This window comes from Anser brachyrhynchus (genome assembly GCF_964034855.1).
Source record: "Anser brachyrhynchus genome assembly, chromosome: 10".
Taxonomy (NCBI): Eukaryota; Metazoa; Chordata; class Aves; order Anseriformes; family Anatidae; genus Anser; species Anser brachyrhynchus.
Window position 1 is genome coordinate 12,538,412 of NC_137705.1, and position 22,227 is coordinate 12,560,638.

Here is a 22,227-nt window from a genome sequence, read left to right on the forward strand (position 1 = left end):
TTACAATGAACAAAAAGAATTTTATTGGAACGTATACACACAGGGATAACAGAGGTATCTGAGTAATCAAATATGGAATGTTTAAGAAAGTTAAAATAAATAAGGATACCAAGTTTTGCCAGTGCTAGGTCCAGCACCAATGTAAGTAAATGCCCTCCGAACAAGTCTGACTCTGATGGGACCATCCCTGCAGAGCCTGTAAAGGTTCCTACCACCAGAAAGTGGCCAATAATTTTGGAATACGAAGAGTCACAATAGTGCTTTCTACCGCTGTGCATTCACACTGTTTATTCGCTACTTTCGTCTCTTATTTCTTTAATAATATCTATTAAATTCTGAAGTCCAAAAACATAACCCGTGTCTTGGCCCTCATGTACCACGCTATCTTCTCCATAGTACTTGCAGGTTGTGTGGGCAAAGTCTATCATGCGAACATCAACAGTACTAGCAGTGGGTTTGTAGGCATATGCTCCTGCTGACTCATCTGAAGACTCCTCTGAAAGGTCCTCCAAGTCCTCTGGGTCTGAGTCAACAGCAACTTCCTGCCTTTCCTTCCCATCATAAATGATCAGCAAGGAGCTCGAATAGAAGCGGTAAGACTCCTGTTTCTCCAGGACAGACTTCAGTTCAGTCAGTTTTTTAATAACAGATTCAAAGAGTTCCCTGCGCAGGTATTTGCCGTTATGAAAGAACTGGTAAAGTGCTTCTTTAAATCCTTGGACTGAGAGTTTTCTTCCATGGTATTTATTCATGAACATTAGCTGGCCAGTGCCTGCCTGGTAGACCTGCATGTTTCAAGGAGACAAGAGAAAAGAAGAGTTAAAATTGTTGGCAACAGTTTTGCGAAGACATGGGGACAAGGTGTGGGAGACATGCTATGCAAAGCTCTTGCAAGACAAGGTACTGCTCTTAAAACTGCTCTTGTAGTTACAGAAACTGTTAGCAACAACACATCCAGCCGTGTCTATGGAGCTTGGAGGCACAGAGGAAGTGGAAAATTCCTTCAGTTTAGATTTGAGCTTTTCCACTTGGAATGTAAGAATGGGGAGGTTAAGTGAGATGAGGAAAGCTGGGGCCAAGATCTCCAAAGTCACGCTCCAGCTTGTACCACAGCCACTCACTCAGTTCGTTACCTGCCTCTGCTCACAGGCACACCACGAGTCCCAGAATGCTGGGCTCTAAGTGACAGCAACCACCACTTTACAAGACAAGGTGTGCCCCATAATCCTCTGTATTTCAAAGAAGTCAGAATTGCTCCTGCAGGCAGATTGCTTCCTATAGCAGAGCGTTCTATATATCGCACAGCTCGCTAATGCCAAAGTATCTACATCACGTAAGGATTGCAGGTGCCTCTGTTTTCCGCCACAGGTCTAAACTGGAAAACGAACTGGCAAGCCAGCCCTGCAGTCAGAAATGCAGCTCCCACACTTTTGTTTCTGCCTTGTGCTTTTCTCCGAACTGAAACAGTGAGCTGAACACCAAGCATGCCAAGAGTCATGCTGTGGAACAAGTCCTAGCAAACACTGCTGGCATTCCTGGAATCTACTGGATGGGAGGAGAGAGGCTTCGGAAAAGCCTCAAAAACAAACAAGTTGTTTCCCACTTGTCACTCTAGGAATACAGAAACAAGTAAACAACTCAGGTGAAAGTCCGCACATCTATCTTGTTTGACCAATAGTTCTATCATGCTTATTAATCCACTTCTTGTCAACACTTCACAACAACTCCACTTTAAGCAGTGAAAGATCTATGGCTTTGCAAAGTCTGCAAGACGGACCTAATTACTAGTTAATATTTTGGCAAATTTCCGCATTTTATTTAAAACACATGTGCCAACAGACCTTCAATTGTTTCTTACGCTATCCTAAGATGTTAACCACATCAATAATTTTACTACACATTTTTCAGCTACTGTTATGGAGCAGGAGTCTGTTTCCTTGCTCAGAGAACACAATCACCGGGATGCACAAGGTGCTACAGGCTGCTCCTGCAGATGCTGCCACCTTCAACTGGTGGAAGGGAATGAAGCACAGCATCTCAAGGACAGCAACATACAGGATTACTACCTAAGCCAAAAAAACACCACGAGAAACGGGTGCAAGCTTGTCCCCTTGCATGTAATTCCTCTCACCTGCATGCCACAAACTCGGACTCCAATAACAGCTGATGTACTCTGCTGACATTTGCGAATCTGATTAGCCTTCTTCTCTTCTGATGCATCATCTCCGTGCTGTCGGGTTCCCATTTTAAGGTCCAACACGCATGGTACTTCATATCGAGATGTCAGGTTTTCCAGCAAAATGAATTCTGACTAGTTAAGGAACAACCCTCACAACAGAATGCAGCTTATTGCAGACAGATTTTAGTGTCACAATCTTCATTCTAAGCACACCAAGTATACAGTAGCCTATCAAAACTTAGGTAAGACTTGGTATCATAGTGGATATCTATTCCCAGTTCCAATGGTCTCTAAAAAAAGACAAGCGATTTTCTACATTAAGTGGGAAAAATATAACTAGGTCACACAGAAACACGATCTGGCAGATAAGCCAGACTTGGAATTATGAAGTATTGCCTACTTAGCAGAAGACTTATCTTCTTTTGTGGGAAATTAAGATTGCATGTGCTTCAGTTCCTACTGAAAAAATGCCGAAGCATTTCCACATCTGAAATGCCAAAGTTCAATAATACTTCAGAACATTTGCTATCTGTTTCAGAGACGTTACACACTAGTACTTAGATAATTCAATAATCGTCATGGCTTCACTGTAGGTGATAACAGCCATCAAGTACTTTCTACCAATCTGAACAGTTTTAGTCACCGAGTTGTTCTGGTAATTCATTCACCAGAACTCCTCACATAGGGGAATTTGCTTACGAAAGTGAATAGACACTAATATTTTTGCAAGATTTACTGGTTGCATGCAAGCCTGCATACAGCAATAACCCCCCAAGAATGCACAGGGGAGAGATGTTTACCTACAGCTGCAGAGCCCAGAAGTGGGCTTCAGCTTTTGCACTTTGTCACTTTTTTCTTTACTCCCATCCTGACAGTTTATATCCAACTTCTCTTTATCAAAAAGTCTCACTATGAGGAGACTCCTAGAAGCAGACAACTCCTTGCATCAGAACATCCTATCCCTTATATTTAAAGCAACACTGAGAAGTTGCTGGAAAAGCAAAGAGGAAGTTTGTTTTTAAGATCACCAATACTGAACGCAAATATTCGTGGTTCTTGCCAATGAAAAAAAAGCTACAGAATTCCTATTCTCCCTTGAAAGCTTACGCTAATAAACTGGTTTTGTGGAAGATCCCAAACACAGCATACTATAAAGCCTTTCCACTAACTAATGCACAGTATGTAGATTTAAATCAAGTTATTTAGATTTCTTAGCCTAGCTACTTTACTACATGCTACAAAAGCCTGCGTTTTGGAGCTGGCAATCCCTTCAAAGTCACCAAGTAAACGACTGCTTCACAGAGTCTCTCTGGATTACAGTTAAGCCTGTGCTGAGTTTTTTATCTGCCACGTCCAAGAAATAAAAAGCAGAGCCCTTCTCATTCCATTGTCATGAGGTCTTTTCAGGAAAGGATACTATATTGATTCCGATGTTTTGCATTTTCCTTCATCCGTTGTAACTGTTGCTGGTGACATTTCATGCTCCAAGGATTATGGTGTTTAAACTGTGAACTGACATTTCCTTTTTTCTCTACAGTATAATATAAAACTTCAGATTTCTTCAGCCACTCAAATTCTTCTTCCAATTTGTGACTAGAAAACAGAAGCAGTACATTAGAGTCAAATTCCAAAACAAGCTCCTCGAAAGGTTCATCAGTGGGTTTAACTTTTTGATCTGTTTTGCTCACCTTCACCAACAGCTAGCCTAAGTTTTGTTTTGCTTTCTGTATGTCTGGACAACTTCCAAATCAATAATGTATCAACCTTTGTAAAGCTACTTCCACATTAGTACAGACCAGCATACAGCCGAGTCATGTTACAGAACATTTAGTAATTCTATTTGTACATTCTTTATCTGAGCTACTTCTGCAGAAATAACCGATACTCTAAGGTCTACCCTTTGCTAAGGACAGTGGTTTAGCACAATGCATCACAGCTCAGAGTGGTCACAAGTATTGTAAATGTGGGGTGGGGGGAATGCATCACTAACAGGGACAAAGCAGGATCCTCCAGCACAGCAGAAATGTGGTGGTTTGTTTGTAATATATGTTGTCCAACACTGGAAAGCCCTTATCAACTGATCACAGCAAAAAGGACTCAATATGCTAGCAGGCTGAGCACAAAGTAGTTTCACTACTGACCCTGACTGCACTGAGATCAGGAAAAACAAAATGTGAAAAGAAACTGAAAGCTGGAGGTCTGGAGAATTCTCTGGAGTTCTGGAGATCACACCCCAGTTTGGCAGGAAAAAAACGTTCTGCTTTAACACTTTGCAGTCCAGTTCTCCCTAGCAAACCTACCTTTTCATTTTTTCCTCTTTCCTGTGCTGTCGTACCCACTCCTTAGATATCTTCTCGTTTTCTAACAACATTGTCTTTTTGTTAGTCCATCGCAACAGCTTACTTTTGGGTTCACAGTCAGAATTATCTAAGTTTTCCAAGTTATCGTGGTCCCCATTTAACGGATATGCTATTAGACACAAGTTTCCATCTTCATCCTCTTCAAAGCTCACTGACACCACACCTGAAGAGAGACAGAACATAAGAAGCTGTGAACTGCTGAAGTGAGGAGCGAGCCCTTTACAACACGTAATGTTACACTGAGAATAGAGCAACTTTTGGTTTGTTTCTCTTACCCTTGTCCTTAGTTTCTATCTCGCCACAGGCCAAACCTCATCTGTCAACCTAACAAATATCAAAAGACCTAGACAAAAATGACACCCCACAAAAGACAATTCATCACATTAACAAGACAACGATACAAAAAGTTCTTTTCTCTCTCTGATGCAGAATTAAGAACCAAATAATAACAGGAGACAATTTCAATTAATAAAAGCTTTTATTAATTTGAAAAACCTGACTGGTCTGACCCTAAGTGAGATGTAAAGCATGTGTTAACATCTTGCAGTGAGAAGTGACCTGCACAAAAAAACAACAAAAGCTGCAAGTTTTGCATGGCAGCAAAACAAAGAGCACTTATCCAAACAAGATCTGGTTAACAGAACCCCAGGGGAAAGGAAAGACTTGCAAGCAGGGCAACAACACAAGAAAACATCGCATTACAACAGAAACTAGTCCAAACGCTTCTCCTTAGAATCACCACGTTTAATTATACATTTTCTCCTCTGTTTTGGAATATATTTTATTGATACTGGTAATGCAGCAGTCTCGTGAAATAAATAACAGAATGCGATACAGAACAAATCTGACTGTGGTACACAGAAACAAGGTGAACCTTGAAAGCACTTCCTTCTCAAACTCCCTCTCAAGAGTCTCTAGAGCACTACACTGCGTCTTAAGAGTCTTAGCAGAGCGCTCTGACAGATGCCCTTAGTGCTACATTAGCACATTTCAACACTTAGCAAAGGAGCCATAACGATTGTCTGAATTGTCTTTTAATTTTATTTTTCAGTCCTCTCTCTTTATTCTCAAATCAATCAATCTGCACAGTTCTTGCAGCTCATCGCTAGGCCAGAGGGGAGAGGTCTCGGTGAGAGAGTGGCACTTCTGAGCTGGGCAGGCGGCTCTGAGACCTACAGTAGCTGGGGCAGGGAGCACAGAAGCTCTGACAGTCCTGCTGCCACAAAGGAAAGGACAACAGGAAAAAATGGGGAAAACCAGCCAGCAAATGGCCTTTGGCTTTATCCTGGAAAAAATAACAGAGAAGGACCGAGTGAGGCCCCTTATCCCTCCCCACACTCCCCCAAAAGCCACACACACTGGTACAATTGTTCTGTTACATTGTGAAAAGTATCATTCAATGACCACATTTTCTTCCAGTCCAACAGAACGTGTAGTACGATGTGCCAGAACGTCTCTGTAAGCACGCAGGGAGCATAACTCTGCGACATCTCCTCTGAAGTCTTCCACCAGTTTTACAAACAGTATGCAAAACTCGGTCACCCTTACAGCTGTTCAAGTCAGTGTGCTTTAAAAAGCAACTCCGTTCAAAAAATGCTTCGGTCATTATTTATTAATCACTAGGCAGCAGTGGATGGAATACCAAAGGGAAAGAGAAGTATTTCTGTTAACTAGCGCAACGCTTAGGAGAACTGGAATTTCCACTCCTACATAACATCTGACTCAGCCTCATCACGGCTACTTGATCCTTGCCTACCTCAATGCCATGAATTTTCATTTCCTTAATGGCAGAAACAACACTGCACATAGTTAACAAGACACTTTACCGACATGTATTTATTGTGATCAAAATGAGAGAGAGAGGACACATCCAAAAATAAGAGAGACCACAACTAAGCTCACATAAAACACCAGCAACCAATCTTATTAAATCCCTGTAAACAGACATTAAACAAGTGGCAAAAAAAAAAAGAATCCACAAAAAAAGCAGCAGCAAATTACTGAGAACATTTACAAGCTGTTAGCTACTTACCTGTGCCTAAGGGAGATATATGGGCTATCACCAGCAGAGCTGCTCTACTCTAATGCTGTTAGTCAGCCCAAACGCCAACTTGGCAAGCATTTCCACCCTGCCTCAGACAACATCAAAATACATGAAAAGAAAACCCTAAAATCTCTTCCTGTAGAAGAGACTTCAGAGACAACAGAGAGCACGGCACGCTCGCAGTTAGAGGAAACAGCGCCCAGCCCCGCTAAGCGTCGGCGACTTACCCTCGTACTGCGGAGTGAATTTACGCATTTCCGTCGGGAGGGTCTCGTAGAACTGGTGCTCCCGCTGGATGAGGGGCTTGCAGATGGTCTTGTCGTTAAACCGGAGGACGCAGGAGTGCCCCCCGACCTGGTGGACAAAGGGCTCGAGCAAGACTCCCTTGGAATAGTGCTCCACTTCCATGGCTCCGAACGCTGGGCTCATCCTTGTAGCGCATTAGACAGAGGCAGGGGACGGCGGCGGAGGCGGCAGCGGGGAGCCAGGGGGCTGGCCGAGGCGCGGGCTCCAGCGCGGCCGGCTGCGGAGGCAAGCACAGGGCGCCCGCTCAGCCCCGCACGCCGCCGCCCCACTGCGGCCGCGCCGGGGGAGCAGCCAGAAGGGCGCCACGGCAAGCCCCGCCCACCGCCCGCCGACCAATGGCGAGCGGAGGGGGGCGTGGCCAGCGAACCGGGGGGCGTGGTCATGGCTCGGTGGGCGGGGCCAGGGGTCATTCCCCCCCCCCCCCCCCCGCGGTGCGTTACAGGAGCGGTCCCGCACGGGCTGCCGGGCGTCCCGGGCACGGCTCTGCTTCTGCTCGGCCTCCCAGGCGCTCCCCTCGGAGAGCTGAGGACCGCTAGCACCTGCAGCCCGCCCCGTCCGTATTACTGGAAGTAAACACCTGATCGGAGAACCTCATCGATCAGCCCAGCTCAGCTCCCGGAATGTTTACCCGCGCCCGCGGATAACAGATCGATACCGGCTTACTCGCTACGCACCTCCTAGCTGGGTTTTTTCCTCCCCCTTTGCTTTTAAGACCCTCAAGAGCAGCACTGAATCAGCAAGCCTCCCCTCCCCAGCTGCTTTCCTGGTGTTTTTCATCACCTGCAGCTCCTCCCAGAGCACCCTCACCCCCCCTCAGCACCAACCAACAGGCAGGGAAAGCCTCCCGGCCTCACCCCGGACACCTGCCACTGCCAAATCCGCTTGGCTCCAAGCCCCACACCAGCACAGAGAGGGGCAGGCCCTGCCCGACCCCCACGGCACCGAGCACCGCCAGGTAGGACCCCTCTGCGCGCACGGGAGCCCACCCCAAGCTCACCTTGGGTAAGGCACCACCTCCCCAAACATGCCTCGGGAGCTGCTCCGCTCCCCAGCACGGCTCTGCCACGTGCTGCCAAAGAACTGCTACGCACCCGTCTGTACTTGCATAACGCAGCAGTGATTTTAGGACTCAGGAGTTTTAATGGGATCTCTTAGAGCCAACACCGCTCCTGGAATTTCCCAGCGAAAGCCAGAGCAGTGCTGCCGAGGCAGGGAGGCACGGCTAGGCGCACGCAGCGAGACCCCGTGCTGGGGGAGCCTTACACCAGCACGGCTGCGCCTCTAACAGCACCAGCACCGCAGCACATCACCCCTGCAAGGGGCGCTCCTCACAAGCTGCTGATCCTGAGGCCGCCTTCCTGCTTACCCCGCGGTACCGATGCCGACTGGCACCTGCAGTGGTTCAAAAGCGGCTCGCAACACCCCTGTCCTCTACCACCTGGAGAGCCCCGGTCCCGGCGCATCAGAGCTGCCCGAGCAGCTGAGCCTTGCGCAGGCTGCTGCTGCAGGAAGCACTGCCCGGCAAAAAGCACCTCCGGCACAGGCAACGCACCACCTCGTTTACCCAGCGCATCTTCAGGGAGCTCACTAGCAGCAGCTCAGGGAGTTCTCTTTAACAGGTGCCCAAGCACCCTGGACAACATCCCTCGCCACAGCGCGCACGCACTCAGATGGGATCGCGGAGCACAGCCCTGACTGCTCGCACCACTTCACTTTCCTGAAAGACCCAGACCTGGCAGCACATCACACGCTGCAACCTCTCATTCAAGGGCTCACAAAGCGAGGGTTTTTTATAGTTCTGATATTACAAAAATAGCCGTTACGCAATATTTAGGCAGGCTGCGAGAAATGTTAGAAACATCTCCACAAGTCAAACACAGAGCGCTTGGTCGGCGTGACCACAAGGCAAACGGGAATACCGAGGAGAAGGAGGGAACTCGCCTCAGAAAAGACAACTTTACCGTGCCTGCATTAACAAGCTCTGCTGGGTTTGTCTCCCAAAAACACAGCACAACTCTCAAGTGGTATTTCAGATTTTTGTACTACATCACCTGATTCTGTAACCAGCTTGTTTTCAATGCTCTTCAGAGAAAAAAGCGCACAGGCTAGCTGTTTTTCAGCGTTTTTCCCAGACGCTAAACTCAGGCTCGGTGTACTCTGCCCTTTACCCCACCACCACACGCTTCTAAGTGCCTTTGATGGAGTCTTTTGTTCAAAAAACACATCAGAAAAAAAAAGCAGATGTGCAATTCCTTCACAAGTGTCGAGAATTTTAAGAAAAACCTGACGTAACTTGAAGGAGGCAAACAAACTTGTCTAGACACAACAATAGCTTGAGCAATGTCATTCTCACAGTAAGCAGCAAAAGATGTTAAAAACCCCAATCTATAAAACAAGAGTGATGTGTAATGACATCTTATTCTCAGCCTAGCATGACAGTGACCAGCAACAGAACACCACAATGCACTCATCTTTGCAGAGTTTTAAAACTAAAATTAATCTCAGGTGACGGCATCCTTTGGCAGGTATTTCATGGCATTACAGATTCTCCGCTCAGTCCCACACGGAATTGCATTAACGAACGCAGCCTCTGGAGAGCATGGCTCTCAATTAGGCAGCGACTCCTTCCTGCACAACAAGCTGGCAAAAACAACCCCCTTCCCCCAGCCCCTGCGACAGCAGACTTTCTGATGCAGAGCTGCCCTCCGAACCAGTCTGCTTGAACCGGGCTCCCCCAGCAGAGACTTTTACATCAGGCGGCCACCCGCAGCTCCCAAGAGACCCAAGTCAGCTTTGCAGCACGACAGACAAGGCAAAGCTTTCTGCCTGCCTTCCCACGGCTCACCGGGCAGTGCAAAGGGGAAGCTGGCGGAGCAGCTACCTGCACGGCACAGCTGCTGCACGACGTGATAACCCTACCGAGCCAAAGTGGTTCTGAGGAAAGAGAAAATCACACAGCCAGCAACAGGAGAGAGGAAAATCCATGAGCCACTGAAGCAGCCAAAGAGAAAGCCGGCTCAACTTGAAGAATACTCAGAACGCCAGCTGAAAAGGGATGGAGGAACATGCGAACATCAGTGTCGAAGAGCTACGGAAAGCTGGCGAAACCCAACACCTGCTTTGTGCACAGATCTGGACTTATACCGCAGGTCTCAGAGGTAAGTCATTACAGCGACCGGAGAGAACGACCCTTCACAGCTGAAGCAAGAAGCACACCAAGAACCTACCACATCCCTAACTGCAGCAGTTACAGGTGTGCTACAAGTCCTCCTGTAGCACAGGAGGCCAGCCTCCTCTCCTGCTCCGCCACCAGCGCTGCAAGTCTTCCACTCCCGAGCAGTGAGGGACGTGAACCCAACAACGCGGAGCACCCAGCGCTGGGATATCAGAGCCATGAGACTGGTTAAATGGGCCCAGGCTCAAAGCTCTCGCTCAACATGTGGCTCATCGTGATGGAAACACACAGCACTATTTTATTAGTACACGTGCCCCATCTAGCACCAGTGAAGAACTGCTTCTAACATTCGCTGTGGTTGCTGCTTGGCTCATGAACAGAAGCTGCTCTGGTGTGTTTTACTCCACGAGATCTTAAGACAGGAACGGGGATACCCTAATCCTCCAGTGCTCAGTCAGTTACCTTACCACAGTGTCAGAAATACAAAACTATAGAAATAAACTGCATACAGAATAGGAACCAAGCCCTGTACAATAGGCTGTTTCTCGATAGGAAAAAAAAAACACCTTCCGCATTCTTTTATCACAACTGTTTTACTAGATTCCTAACTTTCAGGATCATTATACCTCTAAATAAGGTAAAAACAGCCCCACAAAATGCTTTTGAAACCTTTCCTACCTTGAATAACAACAATGTAATTAAGGTTAAACAGTAAAAGAGAGTTTCTAGCATTTTTTTCTCGTTAGGGTAGAAGTGCTGAGCCCACAGAGTAACACGCTTCCAAAAGCCACGGCTGAGAGCAGCCTCACATTCTGCGTGCTTCCAGAAAACAATCACCTATTCTGGTAACTGATTTTTAGGGAAAAGGTCATCTTCACTACACGCGTGTGCTCGCACTGTAAAGTCTCCAAAAACGTTTTTTGCTGTAAACAAGAAGCCCTTCCCCAAAGAGCAGAAGCGTAAGTGGAGCAGAGCAGATTTAATAGTGCTTCCAGCACAGGGCGAAGAGCCACAGAATCAGGAAGGGGAGACCCGACAGGCGAGCACACTGCGCTTTTTACTTCTCTCATTTCGTTTTCCCTAAATGCAGGAGCAAAGACAGACGGCAGCAGCACGCTGTAGGTCTTTGCAAGGTTCCTTAACAAATTTGGATAGCATATCCCCCAACACTCCACCCTGTATTTCAGAAAACTTCACAACTGAGCTCTCTTTTAAAGACTGACTAGATTGGAAAAAAACGTCTTTTTGTTAAGTGCGGTGTTAAGCCGAGCGGCTGTGATGCCTCTCGCTACACCACTTACTGAGACCACTAAGAAAAAAGCTGAGCTACAAGTTTCTATGCAAACCAACGTTACTTAAGCTCCTCTGCAGCAAATTCATCAATCTAATGATAATTAAGTTGTCTCCAGGACACGTACTCAGAGATGAGCAAGCATGAGGCTTTGTAAAAATACTCAGCATGAACACTTAAAGGAGTGAGCTATCGACTCCTCCACACCGAGGCTCCGCGTGCTTCATTCCCCAAGCAGAAATATTTCTGCTCTAGCCTTCGCTGCTAAGCCACGAGGGCGCTGGGAGTCAGGCGCTGCAATGACGGGCTCATCCCCACCGCCCCACGGCAAGCCACCCGTACAAAAATCCAAAAAAGCGAATCCTGCTTGGGGAACGTAAGGTGCTTGGGGCAGGCCAGGAGAAGAAACCACCCGCTTCTTAGAAGTGCTGACACAGGATAAGTTTTCCTCTAATCTGCCCTTATCAAATGGGTGGCAATTGCAGTGACACACTGATATAGTTTAGGACAATGAAAAAACTTCACCAAAGGAAAAAAAGATTCCTTGAAGTCCTTTACTAAATCCCACAAAACAGATGGACCTAGGGACCCAGAATTATTCATGAATCCTGGAACGGAGTTTACACAAAACAAGCTTGCAAAGCCCTTCTGGGCAAGTGACAGAACTAACCAGCTAGCAGCCTTGGCCCACTGAGGTAGAAATCTAATCCTGTTTTTAACATCAGACATACAAAAGACTCCCACCAACAAAAACGCATACTTATTGTCAGGTGGAAAGTACCTGCTCACCAGCTCAACAGACTAAAGCCGCAGCAGCGGCCCTCCTGCGCACAGTTACAGGCACTCCCATTCCAAGTTGTGTACACTTTTCCTGCTGGGCTATTGGAGGAACGTAGCAATAAATTCTGGAACACACCCACTGGCAGTAGCTTTTAAGAAAATTCTGTGCTCTGTGCCAGAGCTCATCCATCACTGGCACATGACAAGCAAAACACAGCTGGAAGCAGTTAGTTCTAAAAAAGTTTCACTGTTTTTTAAGCCTTTACCAGTTTTACAGCTCTTCGAAATTAGTGCTAAACAAACCAAAGAAGTTGAGGGGTGTTTAAAACAACTAGGATGTGCAGGAGAACCCCCTGAAATACCCCAGGCTCCTCTGAGGACATCGTCAGGTGTGTGACACTAGAGGCACTCGACCTTTTTCCCCCGCACTGAAAGGAGGGAAGGGCAGCCCGGCACTGGCTGCCACAGCCAGCACCTCTTACAGAGAGCCCCTTCTGCAGGGAGAGCGCTGGGCCCTTCCTGGCCAACACCACTTTCACCTGTAACATACAAACGAAAGATGAAGCATTCCAGTACTGATACACGTACAGAAAGAAGTCTATTTTCAGCGTATAATGGACTTTTTAGTAAAAATATTGCTGATTTTTATTTATCTCCTTTTACTCTCTTAACACAGAGTTCTATTTTTTTCCTTTAAATATAACCCAATCCCAGCAATATTTACTATGGGAGAAAGCCACTGCCCCACAGGTTAAGAGTCATTCACACCTGTAACTGTAACCCCACAGCTGCAGACCACCTCTTGTAGCAGATACCAGCAGGACTTTTGGATACAACTTCACAAAACAAACACAAAAGCCTGACTTGCATCATGTTCCATCACTGCGCCTCACGCAGGACCATCATCCCTACCTTAAACCAGCCCTACACCACCAGGAGAGCCCAGTTCCCCTACATTTTGTCTTAGAAAGCGAGGCAGTAACCAAGGCAGCCTCCAAGAGCTTCTGGCTTTTTCTTACCAGGAGCACACAGGGCAGCCGCTCAGCCAGGGAAGGCAGTTTCTCCAACCTCAACGCAGATTTTGGGTGCTCAGTACAAAGAGTACAAAGTACCAAAAAGCAACACTTTTGGCTTTCCCTACACCCTTTGTAATCTGCAAGCTTAACAACTACAGACGCAAAGCTGCAGAGAAATGCCAGATTTACCCCTCAAAGCTATTTTATCTCCCTAGAACTAAAATAAAGCCAAGTTACAGGTTACTAAGCATACCCAGCCAGAAAAGAACACACAATTCTGACCCATGCAGTTTTTCCAGTGATTGTGTAATTTAAGAACTAGCCTCTTTTCCAAGTAAAAATGCCATGGAAACTAAGAAACCCGAACCACCAAAGCTAAGCTACTTAAACTTCCTATTTAGAAACTGATCCATCTTAAAACAGCATTCTGGCACCAGTGGCTAAAAACACCAGTTGCTATAAAAAGACAATACTGCCCTTTGTAATGGAGAAGCCAGAATAGCACTCAGCCTTTAATCTTCTGAAAATATGACAGCAAGAGCTAAATTGCATGGACTGCACATGTGAAAGTGTTATTCAAGACACAAAAGAAAGCGAAATTCAAGCACTGAAGTTAAAATAAATTCATGTCCACACCTTTCTCATTACCATGAAGTCGGCAGCCTGGTAACTGTGTTTCCAACCCTTCCATCCAAGGACACGGCACGTTTAGGATTGGCCCTTGAAACTGTGACCAAGTTGTCCTAAATGAGAATTGCTCTGAAGTGCAGCTATCAAGTCCCTTCCAAAGGTCTTAAACTCAAGCTTACATGTCCAAATCCAGTCCAACTCCTTGAGCCAAAATTTCCAGGAATGCCATGCCAAACAATGATAATCTATAAATAAACTACAAGAAGAATAGCGCCAACAACCTACAGTTACCTATTTCATGCCTCCTAATTATACACATACTCATTTGTACCGTCACAGTATCACAGATTTCTAGGTTGGAAGAGACCTCAAGATCATCGAGTCCAACCTCCAACCTAACACTAAGTACTCCACTAAACCATATCGCTAAGCTCTACATCTAAACGTCTTTTAAAGACCTCCAGGGATGGTGACTCCACCACCTCCCTGGGCAGCCCGTTCCAATGCTTAATAACCCTTTCAGTAAAGAAGTACTTCCTAACATCCAACCTAAACCTCCCCTGTCGCAACTTTCGCCCATTCCCCCTTGTCCTGTCACCAGGCACGTAGGAGAACAGACCAACCCCCACCTCTTTACAGCCTCCTTTAAGGTAACTGTAGAGAGCGATAAGGTCGCCCCTGAGCCCCCTCTTCTCCAGGCTGAACAAGCCCAGCTCCCTCAGCCGCTCCTCGTAAGACTTGTTCTCCAGACCCCTCACCAGCTTGGTCGCCCTTCTCTGGACTCGCCCGAGCACGTCCATGTCCTTCCTGTAGCGAGGGGCCCAAAACTGAACACAGTACTCGAGGTGCGGCCTCACCAGAGCCGAGCACAGGGGCACAATCACTTCCCTCGACCTGCTGGCCACACTGCTTCTTATACAGGCCAGGATGCTGTTGGCCTTCTTGGCCGACATACTCCAAACAAAGTTTAGTCCCTTTTTGGAGAAACTAGTCAAAAAAGCAACCCGTTGTAGAAGAAACTGGTCAAAAACAACCCAGACAGAGCCAGTAAGCAGACGTGAAATGCTCATCCACAGTTCAAGCCACGGTTCCTCGAGTGTTGGCTTTGAGATGTTACTTCTGATGCTCATGACAGATGGAGTTTCCACTCCCCAGCAGCTGAGGTTCACGAGATGCATTTAACGGATCTTTTGAAACTGCATTTGTTTCAAAACACTTCAAGCTACTGAAAACACATCTCTAACCAACTAAAAGCCTGGACTCACAACCTAAAGGGAGATGATACATGACTCAGCAATTTTACACACTCTTCTTTCCCCTTTCATGCTTGTTAGAGGGATAATGAAATAAAATTCAGTCCCAAGACCTTGAACATGAGCTCCTTCCAGGATGCCTAAGCACTACAGAAATTTAATTCCAGAACACAGAAAAGAGTGATTTCACTGTGCTTCTTGCTGAAGTACAGATTGGACACGAGCAGGTCAGGACAGGAGAGGAGTTTTACAAGAATGACTCCAGTGCAGCACAGTAAAACCACAATATTATTTTATTTACACAATAAAAAGGGACAAGGGCCTTTTGTACAAGTATGCTTGCTAACATAAAAAAAATGTTTCTTTTAAAAAATATTTACGTTTTTCATCTTTCAGTGATCTCCCAGTACACCATTTGGGACCAATTACAGGCTCACATAATAATTACTGTCAAAGAATTAATCCATCCTCATCTCGCACAGTTTACATACTCAAACAGCGGTACAGAAACACTTGACAAAAATCTTATCAGTTTCAGTAATCCGTAAAAGGAAGCTTTCACAGGAGCTTGGCTGCATCGCTCTCATGCCCCAGCAGGCTGAAATACACTCAATAATGCAAAAAATGAGCTAGTTTTATTAGTCCATTAACTGGGACACAACCAGGATAATTTTTATGCCCTCAAAGACCTTTGCTGCTTTACAGGAAGTTTTTAGAGCACGAGCAAGCACGGCTTGCCCAAGTGCCTTCAAAGAGACACCATCACTAACCAAAAAGGGAAGGCTCAGACAGGATGACTGCCAAAAAACTATTTTTTCTTCAAAACCCTGCAATACTGCACCACCATCCATGCTGTGCTCACTTTCCAATTCTGTGTTTCTGAAAAACAGCCTACTGTTTGAAAAAAATGTGTCAGGGAAAAATCAAGCTCATGAAAGACCATTTTATTTTTTCAGATCAAACTGTGCGGTGATGTTAGATCATTATTCACTCTTAAACACAAGAAACCACCATTAGGCATTTACAGTTAAATATGTAAAAGGCTTTGTTTCAATAGAACGAGCCTCAGACAGCCCTCCTCTCACCACTCAACTCGCTGTGCCTCAATCAGCCTTTATTCAATTTACCCCCCATCCTTGGGAGACTACTTAATTCTATGAATTCTGAAGTGATTCTCCAACACATTGTTCCCTCATCTAGAACTTTCCCTTTGGTTTAATATTCACAGGCTTCCCTCCAGAAAACCGGCCAATTATATCGAGCTAAACCCGATTTTTTATTGTTTGCTTACATGTACTATTCCCTGTTACAAAGCTAATTATTTCAGTACGAACACATCCACCAAATTTAACCTCAAACCTCTAGTTAAATGGAACCAACCTTCTGAAAGAGCTAACACCTCAGAGACATCAAGATGATGCCTATCGTGCCCGCAGTTCCACTTCAGGACAAGGTACTACATTAGCATCTGTAGGCTGACGTCAGATTAAAGCGGTAATTTGCCATCGCATTCTTAACGTATATCCGAAGCACAAGACAGATAATGTGCCGTTCTTCTGGAAAAACATGTGAAAAGCAAAAGAGCAATTGTTAGAAGGAAGCTGTCATCCTCAATGAGCATAAAATTAGGCAGCACCCACAATTCCTGATAGGGTTTCAGGCACTGTTGAAGTTTTCTGCATCACAGCACCGCGCTGCTATTTGGGTACTGCCGTCAGAGCCATCTGTGCCTCAGGAAGAAAATCAACATTTCTGCTATGCCTGTTCTAATGCGGACCCGATGGTACTTGTGATACCGGTCTTGTTCTGGCATAAAGCCCCCAAACGCTTCCTTCTTCCAAATGCGATCTTCCGAGGCAGGACAGCCCCAACAGCTGTATCTGCTGCCCTTGGGTCTGCCTGCCCCATCCACAACCTGGGGCCTCATCAGCCAGTTTCCGCGAGTCGTCCCCACCTCGTCAGCTCCTTCCAGCTCCGTCAGTGTCAGCACAGCAGGATGAGAACACCGGGACCAAGACTCGCAGTCCCACTGACAGGCTGCTGTGTGAAGTCAGTAATTACTGTTTCTGTGGGGCCTACTAATTGGCCGATCAGCACGTACGCAGCTCCAAACCAACCCCAGCTCGTGCACTGCCTCCTAGCCGTTCATCACGGCACACGCACAGAGCTTGTCTTCACCAAGCAGGACTCTCAGAGACCCAAGTCATTTTATGAGCAAACCTTGACTTCTTCCAGTAAAACAATGCAAAACCGGGCACTTGCTGGCTCCAGCCGCCTCCAGGAAAAGACCTTCCATCCGCACCAGCAATCCGGGTGCAGAGTCATCAAAGATAATTTAAGAATCCGACAGCCAGCACAGCGGGAGTACTTTCTGTACCTATTATGAAGGTTATCACTGCCCTATTCCAACACACCCTGGCTTTCAGAGGCAGGCTCAGGATCTCAAAGACTTAGTCCTACACAAGTCAAGAGGCAGCATGAAACACCCAGTGAGGATTCCAAGCTCCTAAACACTTGATTAAACATCAGCAAACACCTTCATTTGAACAATTTTGCTTCCACTGCATCAGCAGAAATTCAGACTTTGCAGGAACAGAAATATTCTGGCTACTTCCAGCTCATTATGTTGTGTCACCGAGCTTTTTGCAAAGGGGAAGAAACGAATTATTTTGAAACCAAATCGTTATTATGAAAAGCCCCCAAATAACATTGTACTGAGGCATTTCTAAGAAAAGCTAGAGAAATATCCACCTACAATTATACCTTAAAACCATATAGCGTGGCCTCTTAATACCTGAAAACCATCCCTATACCGTTTCAAAGATACATTAACCTTGGGCAAGACGGAAAGCCAGATAAAAGAATTAGAGACAGAGGAAAAATCCTCTCCCCTGCAATGGAAAATTTTCAGCTCTGGGAGCGAGGCACGGAGATGCTCAGCCGGACCCGCGTTGCCTAGGCACCGCGCGCAGCCGCCTGCCAACAGGGACGAGCCGAGCGTCAGCACATTCAGCCGCCGCTCAGTGCGTGGAGCGGGTGCGAGGCAGCAGGTTTGTCCACGCCAGTGTAAAATACCTGGCTGCCTTGGTGCCGGGGCTCTAGTCTTTGCCCAACAGATGCACAAGACCCATGATGAATATAAAAATATTGACGTACTGAGGGCGTTCAAGTCTAAATTTTTATCTGCGGCTCCGTTTCTGCCCTTTCCACCTTTTGATGTAGCACCTCAGCTTTGGAAGGCATTGCTACCCATCACACCAGCTCTGCATTTAAACACTGGTACAGAAATATGAAGGAAACCAACGAACTTCTTCAAAAGGAGGAAGTTATACCTTGGCTCGGCGTCACAAGCCACATCAAACCGTACCTCACTCCAAAACCCCGCCTTCGCCACGGCTGCCCCACGTCTCTCCCACGCGAAGCGCGGCTCCCCCAGGCAGGGCAGCATCAAAGGGACACCACAGAGGCACTTACTCCGCATGCCGTGGGTCTGGAGCAGCTCCAGAGCTCAGGGAAGCACCAGCTCCGTTCCCTGGCCCTGCAGCAGCGCTCCTGCCTTCCTGGAGGCGCACCTGACCCGGCTCCCCTGATTTCCAAATGCCCCCAGAAGAAGATCACAAAATAAGTGACATTTAATACCAGTCAGCCCCAAATTCCCAACCTTTACCTGAGTTCCCTGAACTTAGACAGTGAAGATTTAAAGATTCAGAGTGTTTAAAGATTCAGAGTGACTACCATTTATCACTTTAGGTGAAATTTCTTCACAGACTCTCTATCACCAGCAGGTTTTTCACCATCAGCCTGACACCATACACTGCTGTGCCACCACCTTTCCCTAAGCCAAGGCAGACACTTGTGACCACAGCAACACTGCTGACAGACTGAGGCACTCTCCCTCATGACAAGGCATGCCTACTCTCCCCAACCTTCAGAAGAAAAAAGTCATCCCGAAAACATCCTCTCTCACCGCCCAGCTGATCAGAGGACAATTAGAAAGTGTCACCATACCACTGATCTGGCTGCGGGCCCAACCACTGACAGGCGGCTGAGAGTTTCTTTCTTTAACATCTTTTCTCATCCTGCTTTTACAAAACCTCATGCCTGACAAATCTGAAGTATTCTTTGCAAGCAACTGGTAGGGAAGGAATTTTTCAGAGCATACAGCCTCGCGTTCACATGTCTGACCACTATCCAGATTTCCAGCTTCATCCCGTTACTGTACCACATCGTTATGCTCATTCTGATCTATCTTGCTTCAAGAAGAGATAGCGACATAAATCTTATGTTATTAGCACAACCAAAGTACTGCAGACAAGTTAACAGATTACTCCAGGCAGATATAAACAGCAAAGGCAGAAGAGAGAAAAAGAGCTTTTCAATTACATTAATGAATCTAAATTTATGAAAAGCTACTTGGCTCCGTTTAAGGTCCTAATTTTTTAGGAAGAAGTATACATGAATGGCTATAATCCTTGCCAACATCTTACAGTTCTTCCCTGAAATCCTTCTGCAAGGCTTAACCAGGCTACACTTCTGGTCACCTGAGACTATTTTAGGAGAAGAAACACTCCTGGATGTTTGCAGTTCAATTGTTGTCCCCTGTTCTCCCTCTCCCCCCCCTACATTTACCAATTACAACAACAGTCTGGAAGATGCTGAAGAACCCAAATGGAAGTAAGCATTAGGTGGCAAATCCATTTTAAAGCACACATACTGGTGTGCTCATGTATGTATATATAAAAGCAGTCTCCACTCCAGGATATTATATGCCCTGAAAATATGCAAAAACAACTCAAAGGCAATTTTAAATGTTACAAATAGTTCATTTATCTTTAATAAACAAAGCCATGAGCACGGATACCAATTCTTCAAGACATTTAAAAAGCCAAAATAATCCTGATCTTTTTATTCTCAAGGATCATATTTGACCTGTAATATTCCCACTTAATTTCACACATTGAATACCAATAACACATCCCATGGCATCTAACTCAAAAGTTAAAAGAACTCAGAGCCGCATTAGCTTAACTCAGAGTCGCATTAGCTTAAACGTTTCAGAAATAAATACTAAAATTCTGACCTCATTATTTGGCACAGAAGGGCCCCCTTAGATGTCCATGAGGATAAGAAGCACACACGCACTGGATGCATTTTTTAAATATCTGAGTAGCCATGGGACACATAAGGCACCACGCCAAAAAGTAAAAGATGACAGACTAGAAGTAAGGGCAATTAAGTTCCAGCTTGTATCAGGAAAGGTATCTGTGTTCAACATGTGTACTTTTCACAGTGGAATTAAGGCCAAGGACATATCAGGGTGTAGCTACCAAGAGGCTGTTATTCTATCAACAACGATAACGTTTATTTCCTTTAGCTGAACGCCGACTTCCAAAGCCCCAACCCCAAGTGTTTTTGTCGGGGACCCGAGGGCCCCCAGCCGCGTTAGCAGGATGCCGCAGCAGCCCGCGATGCTCGGGGCAGCACGTAGCGAGACGTCCCCGAGCGCTTCCGACTTCGCGCGGCGGCGTCGCTGAACGGCACATCCCGTTACGCAACGCTCCCCAACACGTTATTTTGTCATTCCGCAATTTCACGAAGCAGACCCCAAACCTGCAGCACATCCCGCACAGGGCCAACACCTCACAAACCAACACCAGACCGTGTCGGAGGGGTTTTCCGACCTCGGCGACTCCACGAAGCAGGCTAACACCTACACCTACACCACTGCGGCCTCCCACAGACGGGCCAGAAGCCCCGCACCGGCGGGGGCACCGATGCAGGACGAGGCAGGACAAGGCAATACGAGGCAGGGCCAAGTGGGATGAGGCAGAATAAGGCTGAAAGCTCGTCGCAGGGCACAAATAGGGTGACACTGGGGCAGCACCCCCCATCCCATCCCATCCCATCCCATCCCATCCCATCCCATCCCACTCACCCCATCCCATCCTATCCCACACATCCCATCCCATCCCATCCCATCCCATCCCATCCCACTCACCCCACCCTCCCTCCCTCACCCCATCCCACCCTCACCCCACAGCCAACCCCAGCCACCACCACCCACCCCCGGAGCACCCCAGCGCGCAGCTTGGTGGGGAGAGGGCCCCCCCCACACCCCTCAGAGCCCACCCCCGGGACGCTGAGGAGGGCACGGAGCCGGCGGAGGGCCGCGGAGCGGCGGCCGGGCCATTACCTGCTGTCAGGGCCGGCGCCGGCGGCGGCTTCGCCTCTTTTGTTTCTCAGACGCCAAAATGGCGGCGCGGGGCCGGCCTCCCCCTCCCGTTCCCCCCCTCCCGTTCCCATCCCCACCCCGGCCCGAGGCCACGCCCCGCCTCCGGGCCCGCCTCGCCATTGGCTCGGCCCGCGCCGCCGCGCGCTGATTGGGCGGCCGCCAGCTGCCGCTGTTGCTAGGGGAGCGGGGCGGGAGGGAGCGGGGCGCCTCAGGCCGCCTGAGGGGGGGAGCTTGTCCCCCTCAGGGCCCCGCTGAGGTGGCAGGGGTCTTGCCCCGGGTTGTTGTCCAAAATCAGTACTAGTGGCCCAAAAACACTCAAATAATGCCCCCTCGGTGGCTCCCCAGCCTCCCCATCAAGGAGGAGCCCCGGTACTGAGGCCACACAGGCCCATGGGGCTGTGCGTGTTAGGCTCACCCTAAACATCTGACCCTAAACATCTGTAGGGTTACACAGGTTTTATAGGGGCGACCCTGCCTCAATTCACCCTGAGGGACCTCGTGGTGCCACTGCAGCAGTCAGGGCTTGTGTGCCGGCCCGCCGGTGGGCCTGTGACAACACGGGGCTGGGAAGGAAAAAGGCTGAATAATGGGATTGCTGCGGTTTAAATTACTAAGCGACAGTCTCTCTGGCAATGAACTTAGTGACGCCCTGCCGTCTATTTAATCACGTTAATGAGACAGAACAACTCCTCTTAGATACAAATTACTCCGCGTTTCATTTAAATAAAGGTCAGAGAGCTAAAAGCTGCGCAAGCCGCCACAATTCTGCTTTGCAAAACACCCAGCAAAAGGCACCCTTTGTCTGCGGAGGCAGGCTGACGTTTCTGGAGACCAGCTGCAGCGGGGCTGGGAGCACAGGGTGTCCCTGGGGACACGCACCGTGCACAGCTCCCACCGCCGAGCGCGGGCTTGGGGTGCAAATGCTTTCCACAGGGCCTGGGAACGCTGCTCGATCCAGAGG

General features: G+C 47.5%; 1 protein-coding gene and 1 long non-coding RNA gene across 3 annotated transcripts; both read right to left on the reverse strand.

Annotated features, from left to right (window-relative positions):
• IP6K2 (inositol hexakisphosphate kinase 2) lies at positions 1–21,367 on the reverse strand. 2 transcript variants are annotated; one of them, XM_080606230.1, is made up of 6 exons: positions 21,228–21,367; positions 6,811–7,106; positions 4,480–4,702; positions 3,597–3,772; positions 2,132–2,307; positions 1–785 (listed from the first exon to the last, which is right to left on the reverse strand). In XM_080606230.1, the coding sequence occupies exons 2-6, from the start codon at positions 7,010–7,012 to the stop codon at positions 288–290; spliced, it is 1,275 nt and encodes a 424-aa protein (XP_080462356.1). In that variant the 5' UTR covers positions 7,013–7,106; positions 21,228–21,367; the 3' UTR covers positions 1–287. The 2 variants fall into 2 exon arrangements, with proteins under 2 accessions (XP_080462356.1, XP_080462357.1); XM_080606231.1 differs by lacking the exon at positions 21,228–21,367 and having other exon boundaries at positions 6,811–7,233.
• LOC308200441 lies at positions 4,999–6,804 on the reverse strand. Its single transcript, XR_013955616.1, has 2 exons — positions 6,572–6,804; positions 4,999–5,755 (listed from the first exon to the last, which is right to left on the reverse strand). It is a non-coding gene; the product is annotated as an uncharacterized lncRNA (long non-coding RNA).
• Positions 21,368–22,227: the final 860 nt, after the last annotated feature.

What these genes read in the sequence shown, in the direction of transcription:
- IP6K2 (XM_080606230.1), bottom strand. Translation starts at nt 7,012, where the DNA reads ATGAGCCCAGCGTTCGGAGCCATGGAAGTGGAGCACTATTCCAAGGGA. An exon ending in AAAACATCGGAATCAATATA is followed by an intron (nt 2,308 to 3,596) that starts GTATCCTTTCCT and finishes TTAACTAGTCAG; the next exon opens with AATTCATTTTGCTGGAAAAC. An exon ending in TCCGAGTTTGTGGCATGCAG is followed by an intron (nt 786 to 2,131) that starts GTGAGAGGAATT and finishes TGAAACATGCAG; the next exon opens with GTCTACCAGGCAGGCACTGG.